The following is a 24,918-nucleotide window of genomic DNA, read 5'->3' as shown; positions in this document are numbered from 1 at the left end:
ATGTGTACATACTGTCTCCCTGTCCAGAGTGTAAGCTTAAGGTCAGAGGATGTTTTGTTTTTTTCTTTGTAACCCTAATAATGCCTAGAACAGGAAACTAGTAGGACTTAGAAGGCTATGAATAAATACCCTCTTATATGCATCTCCTTTTCTCTACTCACACAGCAACCTCTATTGACTTCAGGCCCATAATACCCCTTTGGAGGATTTCAGTAGCTTCCTAATTGGCCTACCTACTTGCAATGTGTCTTTTACACTACTTTCAGAGTGATTGTTGTTGTTATTTTGTCCTTCGTTCTTGAAGAGGACCGTGACATCAGGAGGTTGATGTCTTGACTTGCAAGAGAATTGGATTTAAGTGAGGGAGGGCTAGGCAAAGTCACCAACCTCACTCTGCCCTTCAGAGCCATCTGAATCCATTGACTGGATGAGTCAGGACGACTGGAGATGGCCATGGATGCAGTAGGAGACTTTGACCTTTTTAAGCTAAAGTCTTTCCCAGGTCTCAGTATCTCTGAGGCAACATCCATTCAATGATTAAGCTGGATAAGAAATGAGGCAAAAAATGGTCTCCTTTACCTAGTTTAAAAAAAAAAAAAGGCTGTGTGAGATGGGGGGACCCTCAGAGTTTCTGACCAAAACTGAAACAATTGCTATTTACACTCACTCTTCACATCGAAATCCAGACAATGACCAAGTGAGGCTTGGGCTGGGACCTATTGTTGGCCAATCAGTGAGAGCCAGAGTGATTTGGATTTAAGGTATGGTCAAGTACCTCCATTTGAATCCCAATGGGCTTTATTAAATCCTGGTTTTCCAATGCTGTATGTATTTCAAGATTTTTCTATAGCATTCCACCATACCTACTTTATAAACTCCAATATCTTCCCTTATCACTTTAGAAACAAATATTAACTCCTCTGTTTGTCATTTAAAACCTTTCACCACCTGGTTCAAGGCTATCTTACTAGCCTTATCACACATCGGGGCGCCCACCAAGCAGCCAAACAACCTGGCCTCATTATGCATCTGTACATCATTGATGACATTTGTTGTACGTGGCACTCCATCTTTGCCTCCATGTCTTTGTATGTTTTCCTGTGTCTGGAATATACTTTTTTCTCTTAGAGAACCTAGTTTCCTTTAAGGCTGAGCCTAAATGCTACCTTCAACATGAAGTATTAAGAAAACTGGGTAATTGCATTGAGTGGAAAGTTAACAAATAGCAGTCTAATAGCTATTGAGAAGATACTTTTCTTCTGATATTTTAATATAATTTGTTTCCCGTGTAATACAATGAATGTTTTGAAAAACATAATTCTAAAAAGGGGTCTATAGACTTCTGGAAAGACAGGGGAAAAGGAAGGAAAGAAAGAAGGAAAGGAGGGAAGGAGGAAGAAAGGATTAAGTGCTTACTATGTGTCAGGCGCTGTGCTGAGCTCTTTATAAATATTATCATATCTCACCTTCAACATGAAACCTTTTCCAAAACTCCCAAGTGTTAGTACTTGTCTAACTTAATTAGCTTACTAACTACCAAGCACTTAACTAATCTTCCTCCTTCCCCCCCCATTGTTGTTGTTCAATTTGTCCATCTTTTCTAGAGCCCATTTGGGATTTTCTTGGCACAGATACTGGCATGATCTGCCACTTCTTTCTCCAGCTCATTTGACAGATGAGGAAATTGAGGCAAACAGGGTTAAGTGACTTACCCAAGGCCCCACAGCTAATAAATATCTGAGGCCAGATTTGAACTCAGGAAGAGGAGTCATCCTGCCTCTAGGCCTCTAATCCAGATTCTATCTACTTGGCCACTTAGCTGCCCACCCCCTCACCCCAATCTGTCTATGTATATGCTCTCTCCTCTGGCTAGACTAAAGCTTCTTGAAGGCAGGGGCTGCTTGCCTTTTGCCTCTTACCCTCAGTGCTTCATAGAGAGGAGACAACACATATAGTGGGAGGTGGTGGCCAGGAGAGGGGGTTTTGGTCTGAGGAAGCCACAGGGTTGTGGCTGTAGGGATTGTAAATGAAGATTTAGGGCAGGTGATTGTCACATTCTTTCCAGTAGCAATGGTAATATCGATTTGATTACTCTTCCCAGAGTTAACCATTTACGGGGGGGGGGGCGGTTTGGAGGTATTGCCAAGGGATATAATAAGGTGCCCTGGTAGGTACTACTTTCTTGGTGGATGGCTAAATGGAATGGGAAGCATTGCCTAGGTAAGCTACAGTATGATGAATCTGTACTCACCTACCAAAGGGGACAACTCAGCTGTGGGACAGAACTCCCATTGGAGGAGTCAGTGGGGTGGGTGAGCACTATGGCAGCGGGAGGTTTTTTTTGGGAGCTTTCCTGACCTGTGCAGTGGCAGGGCAAATGAGGAGATTCCTTACTTCCTGAAATCAGCACATAATCTTTAGTATTTCTTCTTCTTTTGTTAAAGCCTCCTCTTACTAATGAGTACAGAGTAACAAAAAGTGGTCTAAAATGGATGAGGGAAATGCCAGAATTATAGAGATCTTAACACTTAACGTTGTACTTTAATGAAAATGTGCAGAGTAAGGCTACTTCATCTTCCTTAGTCAAGAGGCTGTAGCAGTGAATTGAGTGTTGGGATTGCAGACAGGAAGACCAGAATTCAAATTCTGCCTTAGACCCTTACTAGTGATGTGACCTCTAGACAAGTCACTTAACCTCTCTCTGCCTCAGTTTAAGCTTTATAACTTAAAACTGCACTAAGACTTTTGGGATGCCCCCTATAAAAACACTTAACAAATCTTAAAGAATCTTATGAGTGCCAGCTATTATTATTAGTGGTAGAAGTCATTGTTATCCTCCTGCCTTCTTGTTGAAACTCAAATTCTATATTTTATCCTTTGAGATAGCCTGTTCATTTCTGTTTGGGCTGAAATTTGGAAGACTTCTAGGATTGAGATAACTTAAATATTCATTTTTCAGTTCAGTTAAAAAACATTTATTAAGTTCTTCCATGCAGAGTACTATGAGCCCAAGAGCCCATGTCCTCATGGAACATGTAGCCTAGTGGGGAGATAAGACACAAATACATATATGCATTAGGCATAGAATAGAATGTTATAACAAGTATAAATGGGAAGGCCTGTGAGCTTTTAAAAACAATTTTATGGCTGAGGTGACATTTGAGTTAGGCTTTAAAGGAGGGGTCAGGATCAACATCTCACATTATATAACAAAATAAGCTCGAAATAGGTACATAATTTAGACAAAATGGATGATAACATAAGCAAATTAGGGGAGCATGAAAAAATTACCTTTCAGATCTATGGATAAGGGAAGTTCATGAGAGAGAGAGAAAGACAGAGAGGATTACCTGAGATAAATGGATAATTTTGATTACACAAAAAAATGGATAATTTTGATTTTTGCACAAATCAACTAATGCAGGCAAAATTCAAAAGAAAATGGGAAACTGAGGGGAAATTTTTATATCAAGCTTTTCTGATAAAGGTCTCATTTCTCCAATATAGGGAACTATTCCAAATTTGTAAAATTAAGAGGCATTCATCAGTTGATAAATGGTCAAAGAATATGAACAAGTGCCTTTCAGAAAAAGAAATCAAAGCTTATTAAAATGTTCTAAATCATTACTAATTAGAGAAATGTAAATTAAAACAACTCTGAGGTACCGCCTCATACCTATCAGATTGTCTAACAACAGAAAATGAAAGTTACAAATGCTGGAAAGGATGTGGGAAAATGGGGACCGTAATGTACTGTTGATGGAGCTGTGAGCTGTGAGTTAACCATTCTGGATAACAATTTGGAACTAAGCCTAAAGGGCTATAAATCTATGCATACCCTTTGGCACAGCAGTACTGCTACCAGGTCTGTTTCCTAAAAAGATCAAAGAAAAAGGAAAAGGACCCACATGTGCAAAAATATTTATAGCAGCTCATTTTGTGGTAGCAAAGAAGTAGAAACTGAGGGGATGCCCATCCATTAGGGAATGTGATATATGATCGTGAAGGAATGCTGTTCTGCTGTAAAAAATGACAAGGAGGATGGTTTCAGAAAAACCTGGGAACACCTATATGAGTCAATGCAAAGTGAAGTGAGCAGAACTGGGAATACATTGTACATGGTAATAGCAATACTGTTAATAATGATCAACTAGGAAACACTTAGCTACTCTGGTCGATGCAGTGATCTGTGACAGTTCCAAAGGACTGAACATGAAAAGTGCCCCACCTCTAGAGAGAGAATTGATGGACTCTAAATGCAAATTGAAGCACTTTTTTTTTTTCGCTTTTTAAATTTTTCTTGCTCCCCCCACCCCAGTGTGGCTAATGTGGAACTATATTTTGTATGACTTCATTTGTATAATGGGTATCCTATTTCTTGCTTTCTCACTGGTGGAGGAAACAGGGTAGAGGGAGGGAGAGAATTTGGAAGTGAAAATAAAAATTAAAACAGTTTAAAAAAAACTAGGATAGGTAAAAAATCTATTGGCATAGAAGGGAAGGGAAGACATTCTAGCCATAATCTGTTATATGCGATAGAGAAGAGTGAGTGATAATACCAAGATTTTCCCATTTGGGAGACTGAGTAAATGGTGCTCTCATGAACAAACACAGTGAAAAATGCAGAAGTAGATTTAGGGGGAGGGAAGGGTTGGTGTTGCAATATTGAGTTTGAGGTGATCATGGGATGTCAACATATGGACTACATGTAGATTAGGGTTGGCAGGTCTGAGAGGTATCTCATCTTTTCCAGAATCTGCTTCCTGCCCTTACTTCTTTGAGTGTGGAGATCCCTTCTTCCCCTAACCTTCATTTCATTGAATATTCAAGATATTAGACATTCTCCTTCACCTCTCTTCCTTTCTCCCTGATTGTTTTTTCTTGAAGCAAATTCACTACCTGGGTATAAATAGCTATTCTCCTTTGAGTGATATTGGAGTTTTGTTTTGGTCTTTCCTTGGAATTTGGGTCTCCTTCTCTCTGGGAGTTGTGTAGTTGGGGACCATAACACCTAGGCTGCTGTGAAACTGCCTTCTAAGCCTAGCGTTTCCTTGTTGATTGCCTCAATTCCTTTTCCTTTTTGAAATGCATCAAATGGGGCAGCAAGGTGGCGCAGTGGATAGAGCTCCGGCCTTGGAGTCAAGAGGACACGAATCTCGTCTCAGACACTTGACACTTATTAGCTATGTGACCCTGGGCAAGTCACTTAACCCCAATTGCCTCACCAAAAAAAAAAAAGAAAAGAAAAGAAAAAAAGAAAGAAAGAAAGAGAAAGAAATGCATCAAGCTTCCACCTTACTGGCAGAGTTGGGATAACAGATATATCCTTAGACTAGTAAACATTTTGTACCTTTCTCTGGCCCAGTTGCTTGTTCTGCTTTTTATTCTGTTTCTAACTGTATGATTCAAGTCCCTTCCCCGAGGAGGTGTTAGTGAATGTTTCATTCTTTATTTTGATGTTCTCAGTCAGAAGGTGGATGTGGTGCTTCTTGATAGGTCCTCTAGAACATGTGGCTGGTTCTTATATTGATCAGAGTTTCTAAGTCCTTCAGAGTTGTTTGTATTTGCCATGTTGTTACGATATAAATTATTCTTCCAGTTCTGCCTATTTTTCTCTTCATTAGTTCATGCAAGTCTTCCAAAGTGTCTTCTGAAACTATCTGAGGTAATGTATTTTTAAAGTGCTTTGCAAACCATAAAAGTGCTAATAAATGTTAACCATATGCTATTATTTTGTCACATGGATAGGCATTTGGAGTTTGGGAATAGAAGGATTCGATTAATAGAATGTTAGAAATGGAAAGAACTTCACAGTTCATCCAGTTCAACCCCTCTCATTTTACAGATGAAGTTGAGATGCATCGTGATCACAGAGATAGGTAGTGTTAGAGCTAAGACTCAGACCTAGGCCTTCTGACTCCCAAGTCCGGTGGTCTTTCTACTATCTCACCACAAACCTGATATTTTTTCACTATACCATACTGAGTGTATTGTCTCAAATATTATGTAGTTACAATGTTAAGATTTTAATGAATTTTTTTCCATTAAAAAGCACTTATTTTCTCCCCCACCAGCCCCCCAGTAGGATGAAAATGCATAGTCAAACAAAGCAAAGTTCCATGTTGGACATGTCCTCTTTCTGCACCTTAAGTCCATCACCTCTCTGTCAATAGATGGGTAGTTGGGGCAGCTAGGTGGCGCAGTGGATAGAGCACCAGCCCTGGATTCAGGAGGATCTGAGTTCAAATACGTCCTCAGACACATAACACTTACTAGCTGTGTGACCCTGAGCAAGTCACTTAACCCCATTGCCTAGCCCCCCCCCAAAAATAGATGGGTAGTATACTCCATCTTTGGTCCTCTGGAATCATGATTTGTCCTGGCATTGATCAGCATCTCAAGACTTTCAGGTTATTTTTTCTCATAATGTTATTGTATAAATTGTTCTGGTTCTGCTCACCTCACTGCATTGGTTCATATAGGTCTTCCCAGTTTTCCCTGAAATTGTGCATTTCATCATTTCTTATGGTACAATAGTATACATTGCATTCATATACCATAATTTGTTTAACCATTTCCCAATAGAGGGGTACTCCCTTAATTTTCAGTTTTTTGTTGCTACTATTAATATTTTTATATGTATGGGTCCATTTCCTCTTTCTTTGATCTCTTTGGGATATAGACCTAGAGGTATTATTGATGGGTCTAATTAGAATTTTAAACTCCTATTCCATAATGATATCGTCATGCTCTAGCAGAGCTTAAATTAAAACTATTAGAGGATCATAGAGTCTTAGAATACAAAGGAGCCTTATTTTCTCTCCTACTTTTCTTTCCCAATAAGAGAAGCAAGAATTGAGTTTTTTCCCAGTGTTCCCATTTTGGATATGAGAATTTCATCTCTAGGGCACATTGGTAGCTTGGAAACTCAACTTGATGCCTGTGAATGTTATTTAGGAGGAACCAACAAACTTATTTTCAAGTCAAATCTCACATGGGGAGAAGTACAGACAGAGAATCCTAAAGTTCAGAAAGGCCGTTACCACCCAGAAGACTGTAAGGCCTTACAACGGGTTGCCATCCTAATTCCACACCGCAATAGAGAGAAGCACTTATTGTACCTGCTGAAACATCTCCATCCATTTTTGCAGAGGCAGCAAGTGGAGTATGGCATCTATGTCATTCATCAGGTAAGCAGTTACTAGAGTTGGTCCCCTTGATCCTACGAATCTACTTTGCAAGGTTCTACTTGACTACATGGTCATCTTTCTAACTTTTCTTGGGTAAAATTGCCATCATTCAACCTTTCTTGGGTAAAATTGCTATTTTTTTTTAATCCCTGAAAAGGGGAAAACAACATTTTCGTCCCATGGCATGTGGATTCCATTTGAACAAACTCTGGTAAATTTTACAGCCTCTTAAATGAGCTTGCTGAGTGAGGAAAGCTATTTCATGCTTTTTCGTGTTAGGAGTGCTCTCATTAATTACCTTCCTAAACTGTTGCAGTGGCATCCTAATTGGTCTTTCCATTTCCTGTATCAGCATCATCCGATCCATCCTTCATGTGGTTACAAGAAAGAACAGGTCTTTTTATTTCCTGTATCAGCATCATCCAGTCCATCCCTCATAGGGTTGCAAAAAAGATCCGGTCATGTCACTCCTCTGTTCAAAAACTTTAATGTTTTCTTATTGCCTACCAACCAAAGTTCAAACTAAAAGCCTGATTAAATTCTCTTCCTAATATTCTTCAGAATATTTATTGCATGCCATATAAGCAGATGTTTTAATTTTTTTTTTCATAATCAAGAATGATTATTATATGAGGAAGGACTAGAAAGAAGCAGTTATTTGATGGAATCATGTACTAGTGCCTTTTGTTGTACTGTGGCTTTGGAAGTACTAAACCAGCCATCCCTGCCACTTTGCATTTTGCCTTTCAGTAATTAATTAAAATAGACTTTCTGTTGCCTTTCATTGCCATCAGTCACACATTTAACTTTGTTGGTTCACCAGTTCATCTAGTTGTGAAAGACTTTACACTCTTCTTGAAAAAATATAGGATAATGAATTTGATTACCGAGACTTATAACATATTAATGTAAGGTATAAGAAAAAGTCACAAAAATTTTATGTATTTTTATATATCATTAACAAAAAGTGGGGGTGGGGGAGATTAAGAGAGAAATACTATTTATAAAAATGAAAAAATGTATCATCTGTGACATATATATGTCTCACACACACACACAGACACACACATACTTACTAGCTGTATGATCTTTAGTTGTCTGCAAAAGGAAGAGATTGGATTACATGATCTCTAAGGTCCTGACAATAAAGAAATCTATCCCTTTAAGGAAAGTTCATCAGTTAAACTTTTCTGTAAAACTTGAAAAAATAGTTATTCTGCATTTAAACAGAAAGGAAAAAAATTGGCATTTCCATATATTCTGTAGAACAGGAAAAAAAGATGATTACATATGAATCCATCAATCTGTTTACATAGAGCTTGCCTTTTTTAAAAAAAAATTTATTTTAAAAAATTTTGAATTCCACATTTTTTCTCTCCAGCCCCTCTCCTACAATTGGAGAGGGTAAGCCGTATCACACTCATTATAATGTGAAGTCATGCAAAACATTTCTATATTAGTCATGTTGAAAAAAAAGGCAAGAAAAATAAAGTAAAAAAAGTATGCTTCAATCTGCACTCAGAGTTTATCATTTCTTTCTCTGGAGGTGGACAGCATTTTTCATCATGATTCCTTTGGAGAGTAACTAAGTCTTTCACAGTTGATCATTGTCACAATATTTCTGTTACTGTGTACAATATTCTCCTGTTTCTGTTCACTTCCCTTTGCATCAGTTCACATAAGTCTTTCCCAGGTTTTTCTGAAACTATACCCCTCGTAATTTCTTATAGCATGATAGTATTCCATTACATTCATATAACCATAACTTGTTTAGCCATTCCCCAATTGATGGGCATCCTCTCAATTTCCAGTTCTTTGCAACCACAAAAGAGCAGCTATAAATATTTTTGTACATATAGTTCCTTTTCCCTTTTCTTTCCTCTCTTTGGGATACAGAGCTAGTAGAGGTATTGCTGACTCAAAGAGTTTGCACAGTTTTATAGCCCTTTGGCTAAAGTTCCAAATTGTTCTCCAGAATAGTTGGACCAATTCACAAATCTGTCAACAATGTATTAGTGTCCACTTGCTTTAAAAAAAAAAGTATGTAATAGATCCAGCATATTACTTTGCAAGCTATCATGCTTGTCTTTGTCCTGAAAAACTTTTTGAAATCATTCCAGAAAAGTAATTAAAACTCTAAGAAGCCAAGCAAAATTATCAATAGTTTAGTAGTTGTAATAGCTAAGATATTAGTTTTAGGCCAGATGATATAGAACAGCAGTGTTTTGTGTTTTTGTTTAGTTTTTATTTTTTAAAAATTATAAATATAAAAATATATATAAATACACAAATTATAAATATAATCCCAACAAACAAACAAAATAAGGAGCAATGTTTCAGATAAAGAAAATAACTTTACCAAAATAATAACAGTAACTCATATCCTCTATCTCGTTTTGATCCTTTTTTACTTTGGTATATTTATAGACATTTTTGCTTGCGTGCTCTCTCTCTCTCTCTTTATAATAATAGTCAGAATGTATGTTCTTCTAATAGCAATGCTTTGTATAAATTTTCCCTCATTTCTTTGTATTCTTATTTGCCATTTGTGTAATAGTATTCCACTATGTTACTACATCACAATTTATTTGGCTATTCACAAATATAGAGGTTGCTTCCAGTTTTTTAAAAATTACATGTGAAACGTCTGTGAATATTTTTGTACAAAGATCTTTCTTTCCATTTAATAATGTCTTGAGGATACAGTTCTGGAATCATTACGATACAACTTTTAACTTTTTGTTGCCTCTTACTAGATTGTTCTACAAAAAGATTGCTCCAATTTGCAATTGCAACACTATGTAATAAATGCCTGTTGCCTAAAAGTCTCTTCAGTATTCAATAACACAGTTGCAAATTATTTTAGATGATTTGATAGGTATAGGGCAATATCCCAAAGTTGTTTAAATTTGTATTTTTATGATTTATTTAAAATACTTGAATTTAGGGGCAGCTAGGTGGTGCAGTGGATAGAGCACTGACCCTGGAGTCAGGAGGACCTGAGTTCAAATCCAGCCTCAGACACTTGGCACTTACTAGCTGTGTGACCCTGGGCAAGTCACCTAACCCCATTGCCTAGCAAAAACAAACAAACAAAAATACTTTAATTTAGGGAATTATTAGTAATTTGTATATCCTTTTTCAAAAATTGCCTATTAATATTTTTCAATCATTATGTGTTGAAGAGCAGGTAATACTTATAAATTTGTATTATATTCATCACAGTTACCAAAAGATTTTTTCCCTCCCTTTCACACCTCTTTGTACAAAATCTTTTTATATTTACATAATCAAATCCATCTATTTTGTCTTTAGTAAACCTGTCCATTTATTCAATAAGGTAACACTTTTTCTTCCTTCCAATTAAATCTTTGCAGTGTTTGGATCTTTGTTCTGGTTGAAATTTATTGTTGCATATCTTGTAAGGAATGCATCTAAAATCAATTTTTCATGATACTTCTATCCAATTTTCCCAACAATTTTTAATGATTCCTTTCTCCAGCATTTTGTAATCTTGAGTTTATCAAACACTGGCCTATAAATGTTTGGTTCCATTTCTGTATTCTCTCTTTTTGTCCACTGAGCTTTTTGTCTATCTTTTCTTTTTCCATCAAAACCATCTGGTATGGATGAGTACGCCTTTAAAAAACACTTGAAATTTGGCATTCTTCTCCATCAATTTTATTCATGGTTCCCCTTGATATTTTTGGATCTGCATTGATAGAGGGAGATTTCTTCTCTGGGAAGGAAGGGAGGGAGTGAGGAAGGAAAGAAGGAAGGAATAAAGAATGAATTTACTAAGTACCAGTCACAGTGCTAAGTGCTTTACAAACCTCAGAAGTCTGGGAAGTAGGTGTGATTATTATCATCACTTTACATATGAGAAAACTGAGGCAGATTAAGGTTAAATGACTTGCCTAGGGTCACACAGCTAGTAAGTATTTGAGGCAGGATGTGCACTCATTTCTTCTTGACTCCAGGCCCAGCAGTCTATATACCACACTACCTACTTTCCTGCATCAGTGAAATTACAGGTTACCCTATGTTGTGCAATGGGGATACTGTAAAACAGCTCCTATCTAATTTGTATCTGCATTGCTTCCAAGTGTTTTTTGATTGAGTTACTTTCTGAGCTTGTTTTTCTGTGTTTGTACTACCCTTTTATTGATCCAGCTTTGAGCTATGTCTTTCTTTCTATATTTACTAATTACTCTATGCTGTTGTCTGTTTTAGTGAGCTTTGCCATCATCTCTTGCCAAGACTTTCTTAGCTGAATTCTCTTTCATTATTTTCTCCTGGGACTTCATAGATTCATTCATTTCTTTTTTTTTTCAAACTTGTTCTCTTACCCCCCCATTTTAATTTTTCCTTGTGAAATATTTATGATTGAATCGGTTTACAGAGTGGAAATACAAAATACAATTGTAATGTAATAGTGTGTGTATTTATCATGTTCAAGACGAATAATTCCTTGAGTGTTAACCTATTTGAGTGTTTTTTCCAATATTTCTTGCATCAGTTCTTATGCTGCGCCTGATACTGTTTTGATGTACATTTATTCTGATGCTTTTCCCTCTATTTCTCTTAAACTGTAACAAAGATTTTCAAAATCAGGTTTAATTTTTTCAATTAACAATCATTTATTTTCTCTCCTTACCTCCCTTCTTTGTACTGCAAAAAAAAAGAAAGAAAAGAAAAACAAAATTCTTGTAACAAATATACCTAGATAAGCAAAACAGATTCCCATATTGGCAACATACAATGATGTGTGTTTCATTCTGCATGTTTATTTCATCCTCTCCTTGTTAGGAGGTGGGCAGTATTCTTCATCACTAGTTCTCTGGAATCATGACTGGTCACCAAGGTGATCAGAGTTCTAAAGCCATTTTTCAATGTTGTTATAATATTTTGATTTCTAAAAATTGTAGCAGAGCTCTTCTTTGTTTCACTCATCTTATTTTTGGTGAGGTATAATTTTCTTATGGGAGTTTCTAACAATTGTGTCTATTTTCTGTGTTCTTTCTGAAGTGGCATTATGAGGCATGTGGCTTGCTTATGACTTCGCATTCTTCTTTCTTGCTGGAAATCCCAAAGTTGTCTTTTGTGTGTTATGTATACTCTTCATAGGCCATTGATGGCCTTTGTATAAATTAATTGTGACATATATTTATGCCCATTTTATTGAACTTGGGACATACTTTTTCTTTTCTGATTATGGCAGGTTTATCATTGTTGTAACTTAGATTTTTGAACGTTGTTGGCCACAGTTATAATATCTTTAGAATTATAGATCCAGAGCTAGAAGAACCCTTGGCAGTCATCTAGTTCTTTGATTTTGAGTTCTTGGTAAGGTCTATAACTCCTAATTGTGACCTTAATGCTGTAGAAAAATACAATGTACTTTATAATGATCAGCTTTGTATTGCTGCTTTTAGGCACATAAAGTGGCTTAAAGTGGGCGCTGCCCAGATTTTTGTTATGATTAACTGTCTAGTGGAATATTTTTGGTTGAATTGGCTTACAAAGTGGAAATAAAAAATACAATTGTAACGTAATAATGTGTGTATTTATCATGTTCAAGACAAATAATTTTTTTAACCTTGCTTTTTTTTCCTCCTATTTTATGTAATATTTTATTTTTCCCCAATTACATGTAAAACCAATTTTCAACATTCATTTTTAAAATTGAGTTCCAAATTCTCTCTCTCCCTCTCTACCCCCCTCATTGAGAAGGTAAGCAGTTTGATATAGGTTATGCATGTGTGGTCATGCAAAATATATTTCCATGTTAGTCATGTTGTAAAAGAAAACATAGGCAAAAGTAAAAACCCAAGAAATACAGAGAAAGTTAAAAAAAAAAGGTATGCTTTGATCTGTATTCAGATTTTATTAGTTCTTTTTCTGGGGATGGATAGTATTTTTCACTGTTAAGTCCTTCAGAGTTGTCTTGGATCATTGTATTGCTGAGAATAGTCAAGTCATTTACAGTTGATCATCTTACAATATTGTTGTTACTAGATACAATGTTCTCCAGGTTCTACTCATTTCACTTTGCATCAGTTCATGTAAGTCTTTCTAGGTTTTTCTGTGAGCACCTGGCTCATTATTTCTTATAGCACAGTAGTATTCCAATATAATCATATACCACAAATTGTTCAGCCATTCCCCAATTGATGGGCATCCCCTCAATTTCCAATTCTTTGCCACCAGAAAAGAACTGCTATCAATATTTGGACATTTGGACATAGTTCCAAATTGCTCTACATAATGGTTGAATCAGTTTACAACTCTACCAACAGTACATCAGTGTCTCAATTTTCCCACATCCCCTCCAATATTTGTCATTTTCTTTTTCTGTCCTATTAGCCAATCTAATAGATGTGAGGTAGTACATCAGAATTGTTTTACTTTGCATTTCTCCAATCAATAGTGATTTAGATAATTTTTTTCATATGGCTATAGATAATTTTGATTACTTCATCTGAAAACTATTTGTATTTTTTGATCATTTGGGGAATGACCTGTATTTTTATAAATTTGACTCATTTCTCTATATATTCGAGAGAGGAAGCCTTTATCAGAGAAACTTGCTTCAAAAGTTTTTTCACAGTTATGATTACTAATTTATTTCCCTCCATTCTATTCCCCCCGCCCATTTATTGTATTGTCTCTCTCCTTTCACCCTTTCCCTCCTCAGAAGTGTTTTGCTTCTGACTACCCCCTCCCCCAATCCCCTCTCCCTTCTATGAGCACCCCTACTTCTCTTATCTCCTTCCCTTTCTACTTTCCTTAACCTCGCTTTCTTAACTTCAATAAACGTTATTGCTGTTAAGTTATGATTATGATAAATGTTATGATTTAGGAAAGATGGTACAAAGTTGTAACTCACTTGTAAATCTGGTTATTTCCACTCCATTCCTTTTAATGCCTCCAGGCTGGAGACGACAAATTTAACAGAGCCAAACTCCTGAATGTTGGCTACCTAGAAGCCCTTAAGGAAGAAAAATGGGATTGTTTTATATTCCATGATGTGGATCTGATACCAGAGAATGACCTTAACCTCTATATGTGTGAGGCTCATCCAAAACACCTGGTGGTTGGCAGAAACAGCACTGGCTACAGGTAGGAGTGGTATTGTCAACAGTTCACTTTTGTTACCTTGTTATTAACCTCTTTCCTGATGCCCTTTAGTTCTAATGTCTTCCCTCTGTGGATTGTCTCTAATTTGTCCTGTTTATATCTTCTGTGATCATAGTTGTTTTCATGTGGTCTCTCCCTTTAGACTCTGAGCTCCTTGAAAATAGGGACTGTCTTTAATGTCTTTAACACTTAACACAGTGCCTGACACATGGAGGGGCTCAATAAATACTTACTGACTGACTGACCAAGGTCTTTTGGGGTAATATTTTGAATATAATGCCTCAGAGAAACTAGAAACACTAACCTTTCAATGGATAGTGCCTGGTGACTCCTGACTGAGTTTTACTGTTGGTTATTTTGACTTAACAACATTTAACAGTAAAGGGGTTTAAAAATGGGGAAAGTGAGGACGTAGGAAGAGCTGGAGGGACCAGAAATGTTAGTTAATTGAAACAGCAGGCAAAGGACTGACAAAACATGGCACTATTCACATAATAGTTTTTAAAAAGTTGGTTAAATGTAATTGAACTATAATATCTGCAGCTAACATTTTTTCAGAGGTTCTTAACCTGGGGTCTGTGGGCTACTAATAAATAGATTTCAGAGGGTTTGTGAAGTTGGATGGGAAAAACCCTTTGTGGATGGGAAAAACATTTTTGTTTTTACTCTTCAGTAGCTGAAATTTGGCATTTCTTTCAATTATTAAAAATCTTGGCATAGCTAGGTGGTACAGTGGATAGAGCACTGTCCCTGGAATCAGGAGGACCTGAGTTCAAATCCTGGCTCAGACACTTGACACTCACTAGCTGTGCGAACCTGGACAAGTCACTTAACCTCAATTGCCTCAACAACAACAACAAAAAAATCTTATTCTGAGAAGAGGTCCACACAATAAAACACTACATTGGGGAGCTTGGTGTCACAGTGGATAGAGCACCAGCCTTGGAGTCAGGAGGATTTGAGTTCAAATTCTGCCTCAGACACTTACTAGGTGTGTGACCCTGGGCAAATCATTTAACCCCAGTTGCCTTCCCCGAAAACCCAGAAAAAAATAAACCAAGAGAGCAAAACACTACGCTGAATGAAGATCACCCTCTGCTTCACCTCTGAGCATACTTTTGATCAGTCTTCAGGGTGTAGGGCTATTACCAGACTATTAAAGATCTTGGAAGCAGCACCATTCTTTAGGTCTACTTCCTGTGGCTTTTTCCTAGCACAGACCTTTTTGAATAATCCTTGGGGTTATTAATGGTGTGTCTTGAAAATCTTGTTGAGAATTAAGGGGAGGGTAGGGCGCAGCTAGGTGGCACAGTGGGTAGAGCATTGGCCCTGGAGTCAAGAGGACCTGAGTTCAAATTCGGTCTCAGATACTTTCTAGCTATGTGATCCTGGGCAAGTCACTTACCCCCCCCCCCCCAAAAAAAAAGAATTAAAGAGCAAATACTACTTCACAGCTGGATAAGCACTTGGGACACTCAGTCCCTATGAGAGCCAGTATGGTATAGTGGTGAGTATGCTGGACATGCAGTCAGGAGGACCTGGGTTCATATCCTGCTTCTAACACACTTACTATCTCTGTGACCATGGTCAAGTACCTTAAACTCTCAAGGTCTCAGTTTCTTCATCTGTAAAATGAGGGGGTTGGACTCAGTGACCTTTCAAGTTTTCTTCTAGCCCTAAATCCTATAATAAGACAAGATAAGATAAATGAGGGAGGCAGTGGGAAGTAGTGTGGACTTAGGTTCAAATCCTGCCTCTGATGTCTTGTGGAATCTTTTTTTTTGGCTAGGCAGTGGGGGTAAGTGACTTGCCCAGGGTCACACAGCTAGTGAGTGTTTTGTGTCTGAGGCCGGATTTGAACTTGGTTATTCCTGAATCCAGGGCCAGTGCTCTATTCACTGTGTCCCCTAACTGCCCCAGTTTTGTGGGATCTTGAACAAGTTCCCTTAACTCCCTGGACCTCAGTTTCCTCAAATGTGAAACGAAGGGTTTTGACTGTATGACGGCTGAGATCCTTTCCAGTTCTAGATCTGATTTTTTTTTTTAAGTACACTGTAAGAAGTACTAGGTGAATTAGAGGCTTCCCTTAGGGCTCCCAGTCTAAGGGCGTAGCTGCTTCTCCCTGCCTTGAGTCAGACCACATACTACCCACAGAACTGAGGGAATGGCGACTGTGGGTTTGCCATTCCCCACCAACCTGTGTTGACTTCCCTGGAGGTATATTCACAACTTGGCCTTCCTAAGCTTTTACCTCAGAAAGAAAACTACAGGTCTCTTCCTTGTCTTGACCAGTCTGGCCTTGGTGTGTCTTTTCAGAGTCTTGGCCTCTAGTTATTTGATCTCATAAGATGTAGTATTTGTTAGACATCCTGCATACAGATGCCTCCTGATCTTTCTTGCCTGGTTTTGCAGGTATGAAATCCCTCAAACAGCTGGCATTTCAGTCATATAATTGTTGTCTCCTGCTGTTGGCCATCTACTTTTTACGCATAGAAATACACTCAGTTTATTTACTACGTGATACACACAGCCATACACATATGTGGACAGATAGGGGACACCCACATACACACACACACACACACCCCCACACATATTCTCACAAGCAGCTGAAACACAGATACATACTTAGAGAAATGATGGATTGACTATTATTGGTTATCCTCCATAGGGTGACCAGCATCCATCACCTTGTACAGGGCCAACACCTAGAGTAGTGGATTGCTAGGCCCTACCCTGGCATAGTTGGACTCTTGGTTCTCTTCCAGCCTGCAATGTTTTTACAAGGCATCAGAACCCTTTAGGAATGAGGAGTCTGGACCAGGTGTGCCCCTGAGGGGACATTCAGCTTCCATATTGGGTAGGTGGGTGGGTGATGGCAAGGGGAAGAAGAGGGAATTCATATTTTTGACTGGGGTCAGGGTATTTTTAAAAATTAACACTTATTAATTTTTTTTTCCTTTTTACCATATCTTCGTGCCCCTTTCCCACTCCCCCCCATCTCCCCCACCCTCTTACTTCCTGCTCAAGGGTTGGGGTGGTGGGGAAGAAAAATGAAATCCTCGTTAAAAATCTGCATAGTCAAACAAGCTCTCACATTGGTCATGTCCAAAAAATATGTCTCATTCTGCATCTTGGCAGCATGCTTTATTATCATTCTTTTGGAATCTGTTTGGTCATTGCATTTTTTTTCTTTTGATTTCTAATGCAGTAAAAGTTCAATGATGCAGTCTAAGGGCGTCATCTGACCTGTACTAATTGGTGGTGATATGGGGTTGGATTTTCATGGAAGTATGCCCCTTTGTCTGTGTTATTTGCATTTATTAATTTGTATGCAAGGATGGCAAATATTCCCTAAGGGGCAATTGGATATAATAATCTATGATGCAAATAGATATACTGATACCTGGACATCCATGCATTCATTCATTCATTCATACATACATACATACACATTTACATACATACATATGCAAGCATGAAAAAGAGGAAATAAGTAGATAAGATGGTACCTTGTTTGGTGAATGAGGGAGGGAATAGGTTAAAAAGGTAAGTAAAGAAAGTTGGAAGTTAGATGAGGCTAAGAAAATTGGTTGATAGTTGACAGTTTGACCTCAAAACATTCACAGGATATTAGTAAGGAAAGCACAGAATATATGTGGTGTTTATGGGAATTAGTTTGCTTTGTACTCATTCTTTTTTCCTCTGTACTTTTTTCTAATCTACAGATTGCGTTATAAGGGATATTTTGGAGGTGTTACTGCTCTAACAAGAGACCAATTTTACATGGTGAATGGATTCTCCAACAACTACTGGGGCTGGGGTGCAGAAGATGATGACCTCAGAATCAGGTGAATCAACAGAGAACAGCCCTCTTTGTGGCCTAGTGTAGGGGTACCTATGTTGGCAGATACCATATTACAGCTGGGTTCCAATTAGTTCAGATAATGAATCCCTAAAGTAGTCATATATTTCAAATCCACTGTGCCACCGAGCTGCTCCCCAGATAGTATGGATTTGAAATATATGACTACTTTAGGGATATAGGAAGAAATGAAAGAGTGGGCTTCATTTATGCCCACAGGCCTCATTTATAAAGTGGGAACACACTGGAAATGCCCTTGTATTGTGTTTTCCAAGTCTATACCTATACCTAACACCAACAACTTCGTTTTTTAAAAAATTGCATTTTTTAAATTCAAAAACAAAACATTTATTTTCTCTCCTTACCTTTCCCCACCAGTACCCACCCCTATTTAGAAAGAAAAAAGAAAAAGAAAAACAAAACCTTTGTGACAAATATACATAGTAGGGCAAAACTAATTCCTGAATTGATCACATCTAAAAATGTCTCATTCTGCATATTGAACCCATTACCTGTCTGTCAGGAGGTGGGTAGTGTTCTTCATCATTGGTTCTCTGGAATTATGGCATAGCCATTGTGTTGTTCAGTGATTGTTTTTGAGTCTTCCAAAATTTTTCATTTTTATAATGCCTGCAGCTTTCCATTGATTGAGAAATACCCTGTGGTCTACTAAAGCATGCAAATATCTGTTTAGGGGTAGCTATCCTTACCCCATCCAGGGTTAAGTCTACATAATCGCCGCCTGCATGAGGATGGCCCACTTGGTGCCTAGAGAAGACCCTTGCTGCGGGGTCTAACAGTCCTCAGAGAAGACAGTTGCCAGAGAATTCCATTCTCAGCTCTGTGACATGGGCTCAGCTGCAAGGGATTTTGGATCCTGATATGTAGGGACTCAGGGATGTCAGATAAGAATAAGGAAATGTTTGCCCTCAGCTCTTGCAGTTCCTTCAATGATTGATTCAACTTGGCCAAATTAAGTACCTGCTTTGTGAAAGACAATGTGCTTGGGGCTAGAATTCCAAGGGGAAAGAATACAGAATTTTCATTCATTTTTAAAAAATTTTGATTTCCAAATTCTTTCCCTCCTTCCCCTCCTCACCTTACCACTCCCTGAGATGGGTAAGCAATTTGATAAAAGTTATTATTATTTTTTTTTAAAGGCAGCTGGGGTTAAGTGACTTGCCCAGGGTCACACAGTTAGTAACTGTCAAGTGTTTGGTCTAAGGCCAGATTTGAACTCAGGTCCTCCTGACTTCAGGGCCGGCACTCTATCCACTGTGCCACCTAGCTGCCCTGATAAAATTTATACATGTGTAATCACATATAACATATTTCCAAATTAGTCATGTTGTGAAAGAAAATACAGACCAAAAAAAAAAAACCAAACCATGAGAAAAAATAAAGTGGAAAAATAGTATGCTTTGATCTGCATTCATACTCTATCAGTTCTTTCTCTGGAGGTGGATAGCATTTTTCATCATGAGTCCTTTAGAATTATATTTGATCATTGCATTGCTGAGAGGTGCTAAGTCATTAACAGCTGATAATCACACAATGTTGTTACTGTGCACAGTGTTTCGGTTCTGCTCACTTCACTTTGCATCAGTTCATTTAAGTCTTTCCAGGTTTTTCTGAACAAGTCATGGTATATAATTGTAATGAAATACTATTATGCTATAAGGAATGACAATCAGTATGACTTCAGAAAAAAATATATTTTCTTGAAATAAAGAAATAATTTTTTATTAATTTATTTTGATTTATCAACAGTCACTTCCATTAGCTTTTGAGTTTTAAATTTTTCTCCACCTCCCTCCCCAAGATGGTGTGCAATGTGATATAGGCTATACATATACATTCCTATTAAACATATAGAAAAATATATTTCTAAATAAGTGTGATAAAAGTAGAATCAGGGAGGAGGGAGAGTTGGGGGATAGTGATAGTATAGAAAAAAAAAGAAAACATCAATGAATCACTAAAAAATAAGAGGAAGAGAGCAAAAAAAAAGTTCAAAAAGGGACACAGACAAGCTGGGAAATCTTAGAACTACCATGTTAATTTTGAAATGTTAAAAGTAAAACAAGCTGTACCAGCTGTAAATTCATATGCAGCCTTCCTTTTATATTCTTCTTTGTATAGGGAAATATTCGTTGTTATTTCTTAAGTTCATAATAATAAAAAGGATAGAAAGTAATAATGACAGTAGCTAACATTTATATTGTGTTTACCATGTGCCAGGCACTGTGCTAAGTGCTTTGCGATTATTATCTTACTTTATCCTCACAACAACCCTGGGAGGTAGGTGCTGTCCTTATCCCCATTTTACAGATGGAAACTGAAGCTGGATTTGAACTCCAGTCTTCCTGACTCCAGGCTCAATGTTTTATCTACAGTACCACCTAGCTGCCCGGAGAGAGAGAGAGAGAGCAAGGACTATTGCAAGGTAGTTTGGTATAGTGGATGAGGTACTGTACTTGGAGTCAGGAGGATCTGATTTAAAATCCTGCCTCAGGCATTTAGTAGCTTTTTGTTTCAGGGCAAGTCATTCACCCTTTTTGTGTCTCAATCTCATCATCTGTAAAGTGGAGGGGCTAGACTCAATGACCCTTTATGTCCCTTCCAGCTCTAAATTTAGAATCCTATGACATTTGTATTTGTATTTCCAGTACTTAGTGACATACCTTTCACATAATAAGTACTCAGCAAATTTTTGTTGACTTGCTTGTTGAACTGAACCTTAAAGGAACAGAAGACGAGACAGAATTTTCAAGTAGGAAAAGCACTGTATTTGAAGTCCGAAAATTCTATTTTTTGAACCCTACTTTGCTACATAATACCCATGTGACATGGGCGAGTCACCTGTGGGGCAAGACTGATAATAATGTCTGTGATGTTACTCGTATAGTGATATGGCCATGGGGACTGAGATTTTTCTTAATTTGCCTTTTTCAAGGACCTTGCAGTCTCAGTAGGAGGTTTTGGACAAATATAATTAGTAAACCATAGGATCATAGATTTAGAGCTGAAAGGGAACTTAGAGGCCCTCAAGTACAGTGCCTTCATTTTAAAGATTGAGAAAACTGAGGCACAGAGAAGTTAAATCAACAAGCCCCATGCCTGTCTCATCATCGAGCTCTGTGGAATTCCTCTTTGGTGTTTGATTAGTGTTACATGGTGCTTTTCTTTTTGTAGGGTGGAGATACAAGGGATGAAAATATCTCGGCCACCTCCTTCCATAGCCAAATACACAATGATCTTCCATGCTAGAGATAAAGGCAATGAGGAGAACTCGGAAAGGTAAGCTCTGGGTTTGTAGTCATAAAGAAATGAATTTTCCAGTGAACCCACTAAACCAGGATTGTGTTTAAGGCAATGAGGAAGACCCAGTACTTGGATAAGATCAGTTCTTCCAACCATTAACAAGATCACAATGAAAGTGTCAACTTCTGTCTCCTCAGGGAGCACCCTCTCCCCTCTGCTCTCCCACTAAATTCCTTCTTTCCCAGTAGTTAGTCAAGTAGCATTTATCAAGTATGTACTAAGTGCTAGGCTTCATCCTAAGAGCTGGGGATACAAAAAAAAGGCAAAAGACTGGCCCTTTTTTTTTTTTTTTTACAGTCTAATGGAGGAGACAACATGTGAACACCTATGTACAGACAAGATTTATACTGGATATATTTGGGGTAGTCTCAGAGGGAAGGCCCTAAGAGTAAAAAGGCCTGGGAAAGGCTTTTTTTTTGAAGAAGTGGGATTTTAGCTGGACTTTAAGGAAGCCAGGAATCAGAGATGATGAGGAAAAGCATACCAAGCAAACTTACATAAAGTAAGAAAACCCTTTTTGACCATTGCAGACTGGCACTTTTGATTCAACTTATAACCTTAGAGAGTTACCTAGAAAACCACGGGGTTAAATGACTCACCCAGAGTTACACCACCAATAAATGTCCAAGGTGGGACTTGAACCCAGGTCTTCCTTTCTTTCTGTCCCACTGTGCAGAAATGTAAAATAGAACATGTGTCTACCAGGAAACAGTTGAATTTGGTGGTTCTGCAAGAGGGCTTGCATACTTTCTTCAGGAATGTTGGCAGGAGAACTATGGAAGTTGAATTGCTATTTTTTTTCTCTTCTGCTGAGTTTTGTTTCCTCTTTCTGATGGTTTTAATTTTTACCTACAACATCACTAATGTGAAAATATGTTTAATATGTAAATGTATAGCCTATATCAGATTGTGCACCGTCTTGGGGAGGGTGGTGGGGAGGAAGGGGGAGAAAAATTTTTAACTCAAAAGCATATGGAAGTGATTATTGATAAATCAAAATAAATTAATAATAAAAAAAAGGAATGTTGGCAAGAGTAAAGGTTAATATCCGGACATGTAATTCTGTATAACCTTATCTTTTTCACTTTTTTTTTTAAATGTTTAGGATGAAGCTATTAAAGCAGGTGTCACGAGTTTGGCGAACAGATGGACTGAACTCCTGTTCCTATAACCTGCTGTCTGTGAAACACAATCCTTTATATATCAACATCACAGTGAATTTCCTTGTGACTCCATAATCCTGCATTATTCCGTTGAGGTTATTTTGGGGAAAAATAGAATCTCCAGTTGCAGTAGTTATTGTAATGTCTGGAAATGTTGAACCTGACATTCCCCCCCAACCCCAGCCATTCTCGCCTCTGTCACTGAGCGGTAGACACGATGAAGAACTGGCTGCTGGGTGTGACTAGTTTGAATTTTTCCTTCTTGTTTTTTGTGAGAAGCATTGCTGATGGCATGGAGGGAGTAAGGCTATTGGAAGAGAAAAGTTCTCTTACAGATGAGCGTAAGCATGAAAGAGAAGGGCCCTGTGTGGCACAGAGCGAGAGCTGTTCAGGAGCATTTGTTGAACGCGATTTGGAAAAGTGACAGCTTAGGGATCCGAAGGTGTGGGCTGCAGGAGACAGCATTACCAGATTGTCAGAGGAGTCAGAGCTGCTCTTGGGAGCGACGGAAAGGTAGAAAGATTGACGAGTGTCACTAGATGAAGCCGACTCGGAGACCTCTGAGGGGGAGGGCATCAGGTGGAGGAGTAGAGAGAAGCAAAGTACAGGCGAGGGAAGGCCTGACAAGCATCACTGGAATAGAAATGAGTAGCTGAGCAAAGGTACGGGAGAGCGTGTTTGAGGGAGAGGAGGCAGTGGGGAAAGTGGGTTGTAGTTCCTTCCTCCCTGTATATTCTACCTCATGTAACTAGTCTCCTCTTCTGCCTCTCTGGGGTGAGGTCAAATAAGGTAGCCCTTTGAATAGGATGCGACAAGTTAGGGAAGCCTTCTTAGAAGAGGAAGTTTTTTTTTAACCAACTCTTCATTTCCCTCTGCTATGTCCCTTTCATTCAGACTTCACCACCCCGTTATCTGAAGCTTCCTACTACTTTGCCTGCAGTCACTTTGTTATCACTCAGATCATTTCCTCTTCTCTTTAGTTTATTAGTTTAAGTTTCTGGACTTCTGGCTATTCCTGATCTTTGGGGTTTGTTTTTTTTCTCCCTGATTTTGTTCTGTAACTGCTTAGCTCTGTGCATTTTCCCAGGCCTTCTCCATGGACTCCATACACATCTCCATTTATTGATATCCTTCTCCTTCTAGAGCCTTGTTTAGGTGCTACTTCTTCCAAGAAACACTCTGCCACTACCCACCAGCTTAAAGTCCTTTCTCCCTTCCATATTCTAGAACACTTTGCCTGATCTCTTTTGCTCTTTTCCCATTCTAAGAGCACTAGATTTAGAGTCACAGAACCTTAGTTTCAAGCTCTTGTTAGCTGTGTGACCTTGATTAAGTCACTGACTTGGACCACTGACTTCTGGACCACACCTTCGTTGAAATGAGAAGAATCCGATTAGATGATCCCGGTGCTCCCTCCCAGCTCTAACTCATGATTCTACCTTGTATCATACTCATTTGTGTATCTCTTGTCCCCGATGTTAGTTTGCAAGCCTCTCAAGGGCAGGGATTGTGACATTTTTCATCTTGAGTTGAATTAAGTTGAATCATCTGTTTTTTATATTTGTTCCTCCTGCTCACTCAGATTCAATTCTCGGGACTCTTCTTTACCTGCCACTATTTGACTAGGGGCCTAGGCTACTGATAGTCCCATGGCACTTGGAGGAGCTTGCATTTTCCTGTGTCAGTTTATTCCTTGGTCTTACCATAGGGACTGGCATGATTGCTATTATTACTCTGCTCTCAATTAAGCAGCCAACAGCACTTGCTTGGGAGTGTTCTTTATCTATTACTAGTAATAGGAGATAACATGTTGCCTACTAATTTTTCTAGATATTTTTTAATAAAAACTTTTTTTACATGTAGTTTTTGAATCAACAGTAATTTTGTTATAACCACAATGTATGTCCAAAGGGACTTTTGGAGTCAGTATTTTAATATTTCAAAAGATCTGTGCTTTTGTCAGTTATTGTCCACTGATGCAGATCATAACCTTTCCACACTTTTGTGTGGGTCTTAGTGAGGTTGCTGTATTTAAAAAGAAAAGTCATTGCCTAGGTAGGATGGGGAACCTGCGGCCTCAAGGCTGCATGTGGCCCTCTAGGTCCTCAAGTTCAGTCAAAGGGCTGCACTTGAGGACTCAAAAGGCTACTTGTGGCCTTGAGGCTGCAGGTTCCCCACCCCTGAGTCCTTGAGGCTAACATTCTAGTGATAGGCCCCTCTCAAACATAAAACCAAG

General features: G+C 38.3%; 1 protein-coding gene across 6 annotated transcripts in view; it reads left to right on the top strand.

Annotated features, from left to right (window-relative positions):
* B4GALT4 (beta-1,4-galactosyltransferase 4) overlaps positions 1-24,544 on the top strand; it is a 37,693-nt gene extending 13,149 nt beyond the window's left edge. For 5 of the 6 annotated variants that reach the window (XR_003569571.1, XR_003569574.1, XR_003569572.1 and 2 more), the window contains 6 exons: positions 6,958-7,190; positions 14,125-14,312; positions 18,059-18,181; positions 21,391-21,495; positions 21,817-22,021; positions 22,625-22,714. Coding sequence is in view for 1 of the 6 variants with exons in the window: in XM_027867717.1 (XP_027723518.1) it covers positions 6,958-7,190; positions 14,125-14,312; positions 18,059-18,181; positions 21,391-21,495; positions 22,625-22,757 (782 nt within the window). In the remaining 5 variants the exon portion in view is untranslated. Of the gene's footprint in view, positions 1-6,957; positions 7,191-14,124; positions 14,313-18,058; positions 18,182-21,390; positions 21,496-21,816; positions 22,022-22,624 lie in introns of all 6 variants that reach the window. The other variant, XM_027867717.1, reaches the window with a different exon arrangement.
* Positions 24,545-24,918: the final 374 nt, after the last annotated feature.

Source organism: Vombatus ursinus, unplaced genomic scaffold (assembly GCF_900497805.2).
Source record: "Vombatus ursinus unplaced genomic scaffold, bare-nosed wombat genome assembly UNPS02001419.1, whole genome shotgun sequence".
NCBI lineage: Eukaryota > Metazoa > Chordata > Mammalia > Diprotodontia > Vombatidae > Vombatus > Vombatus ursinus.
The sequence above is the reverse complement of the archived record's forward strand: the minus strand, read 5'-3'. Positions and strand labels throughout refer to the sequence as shown.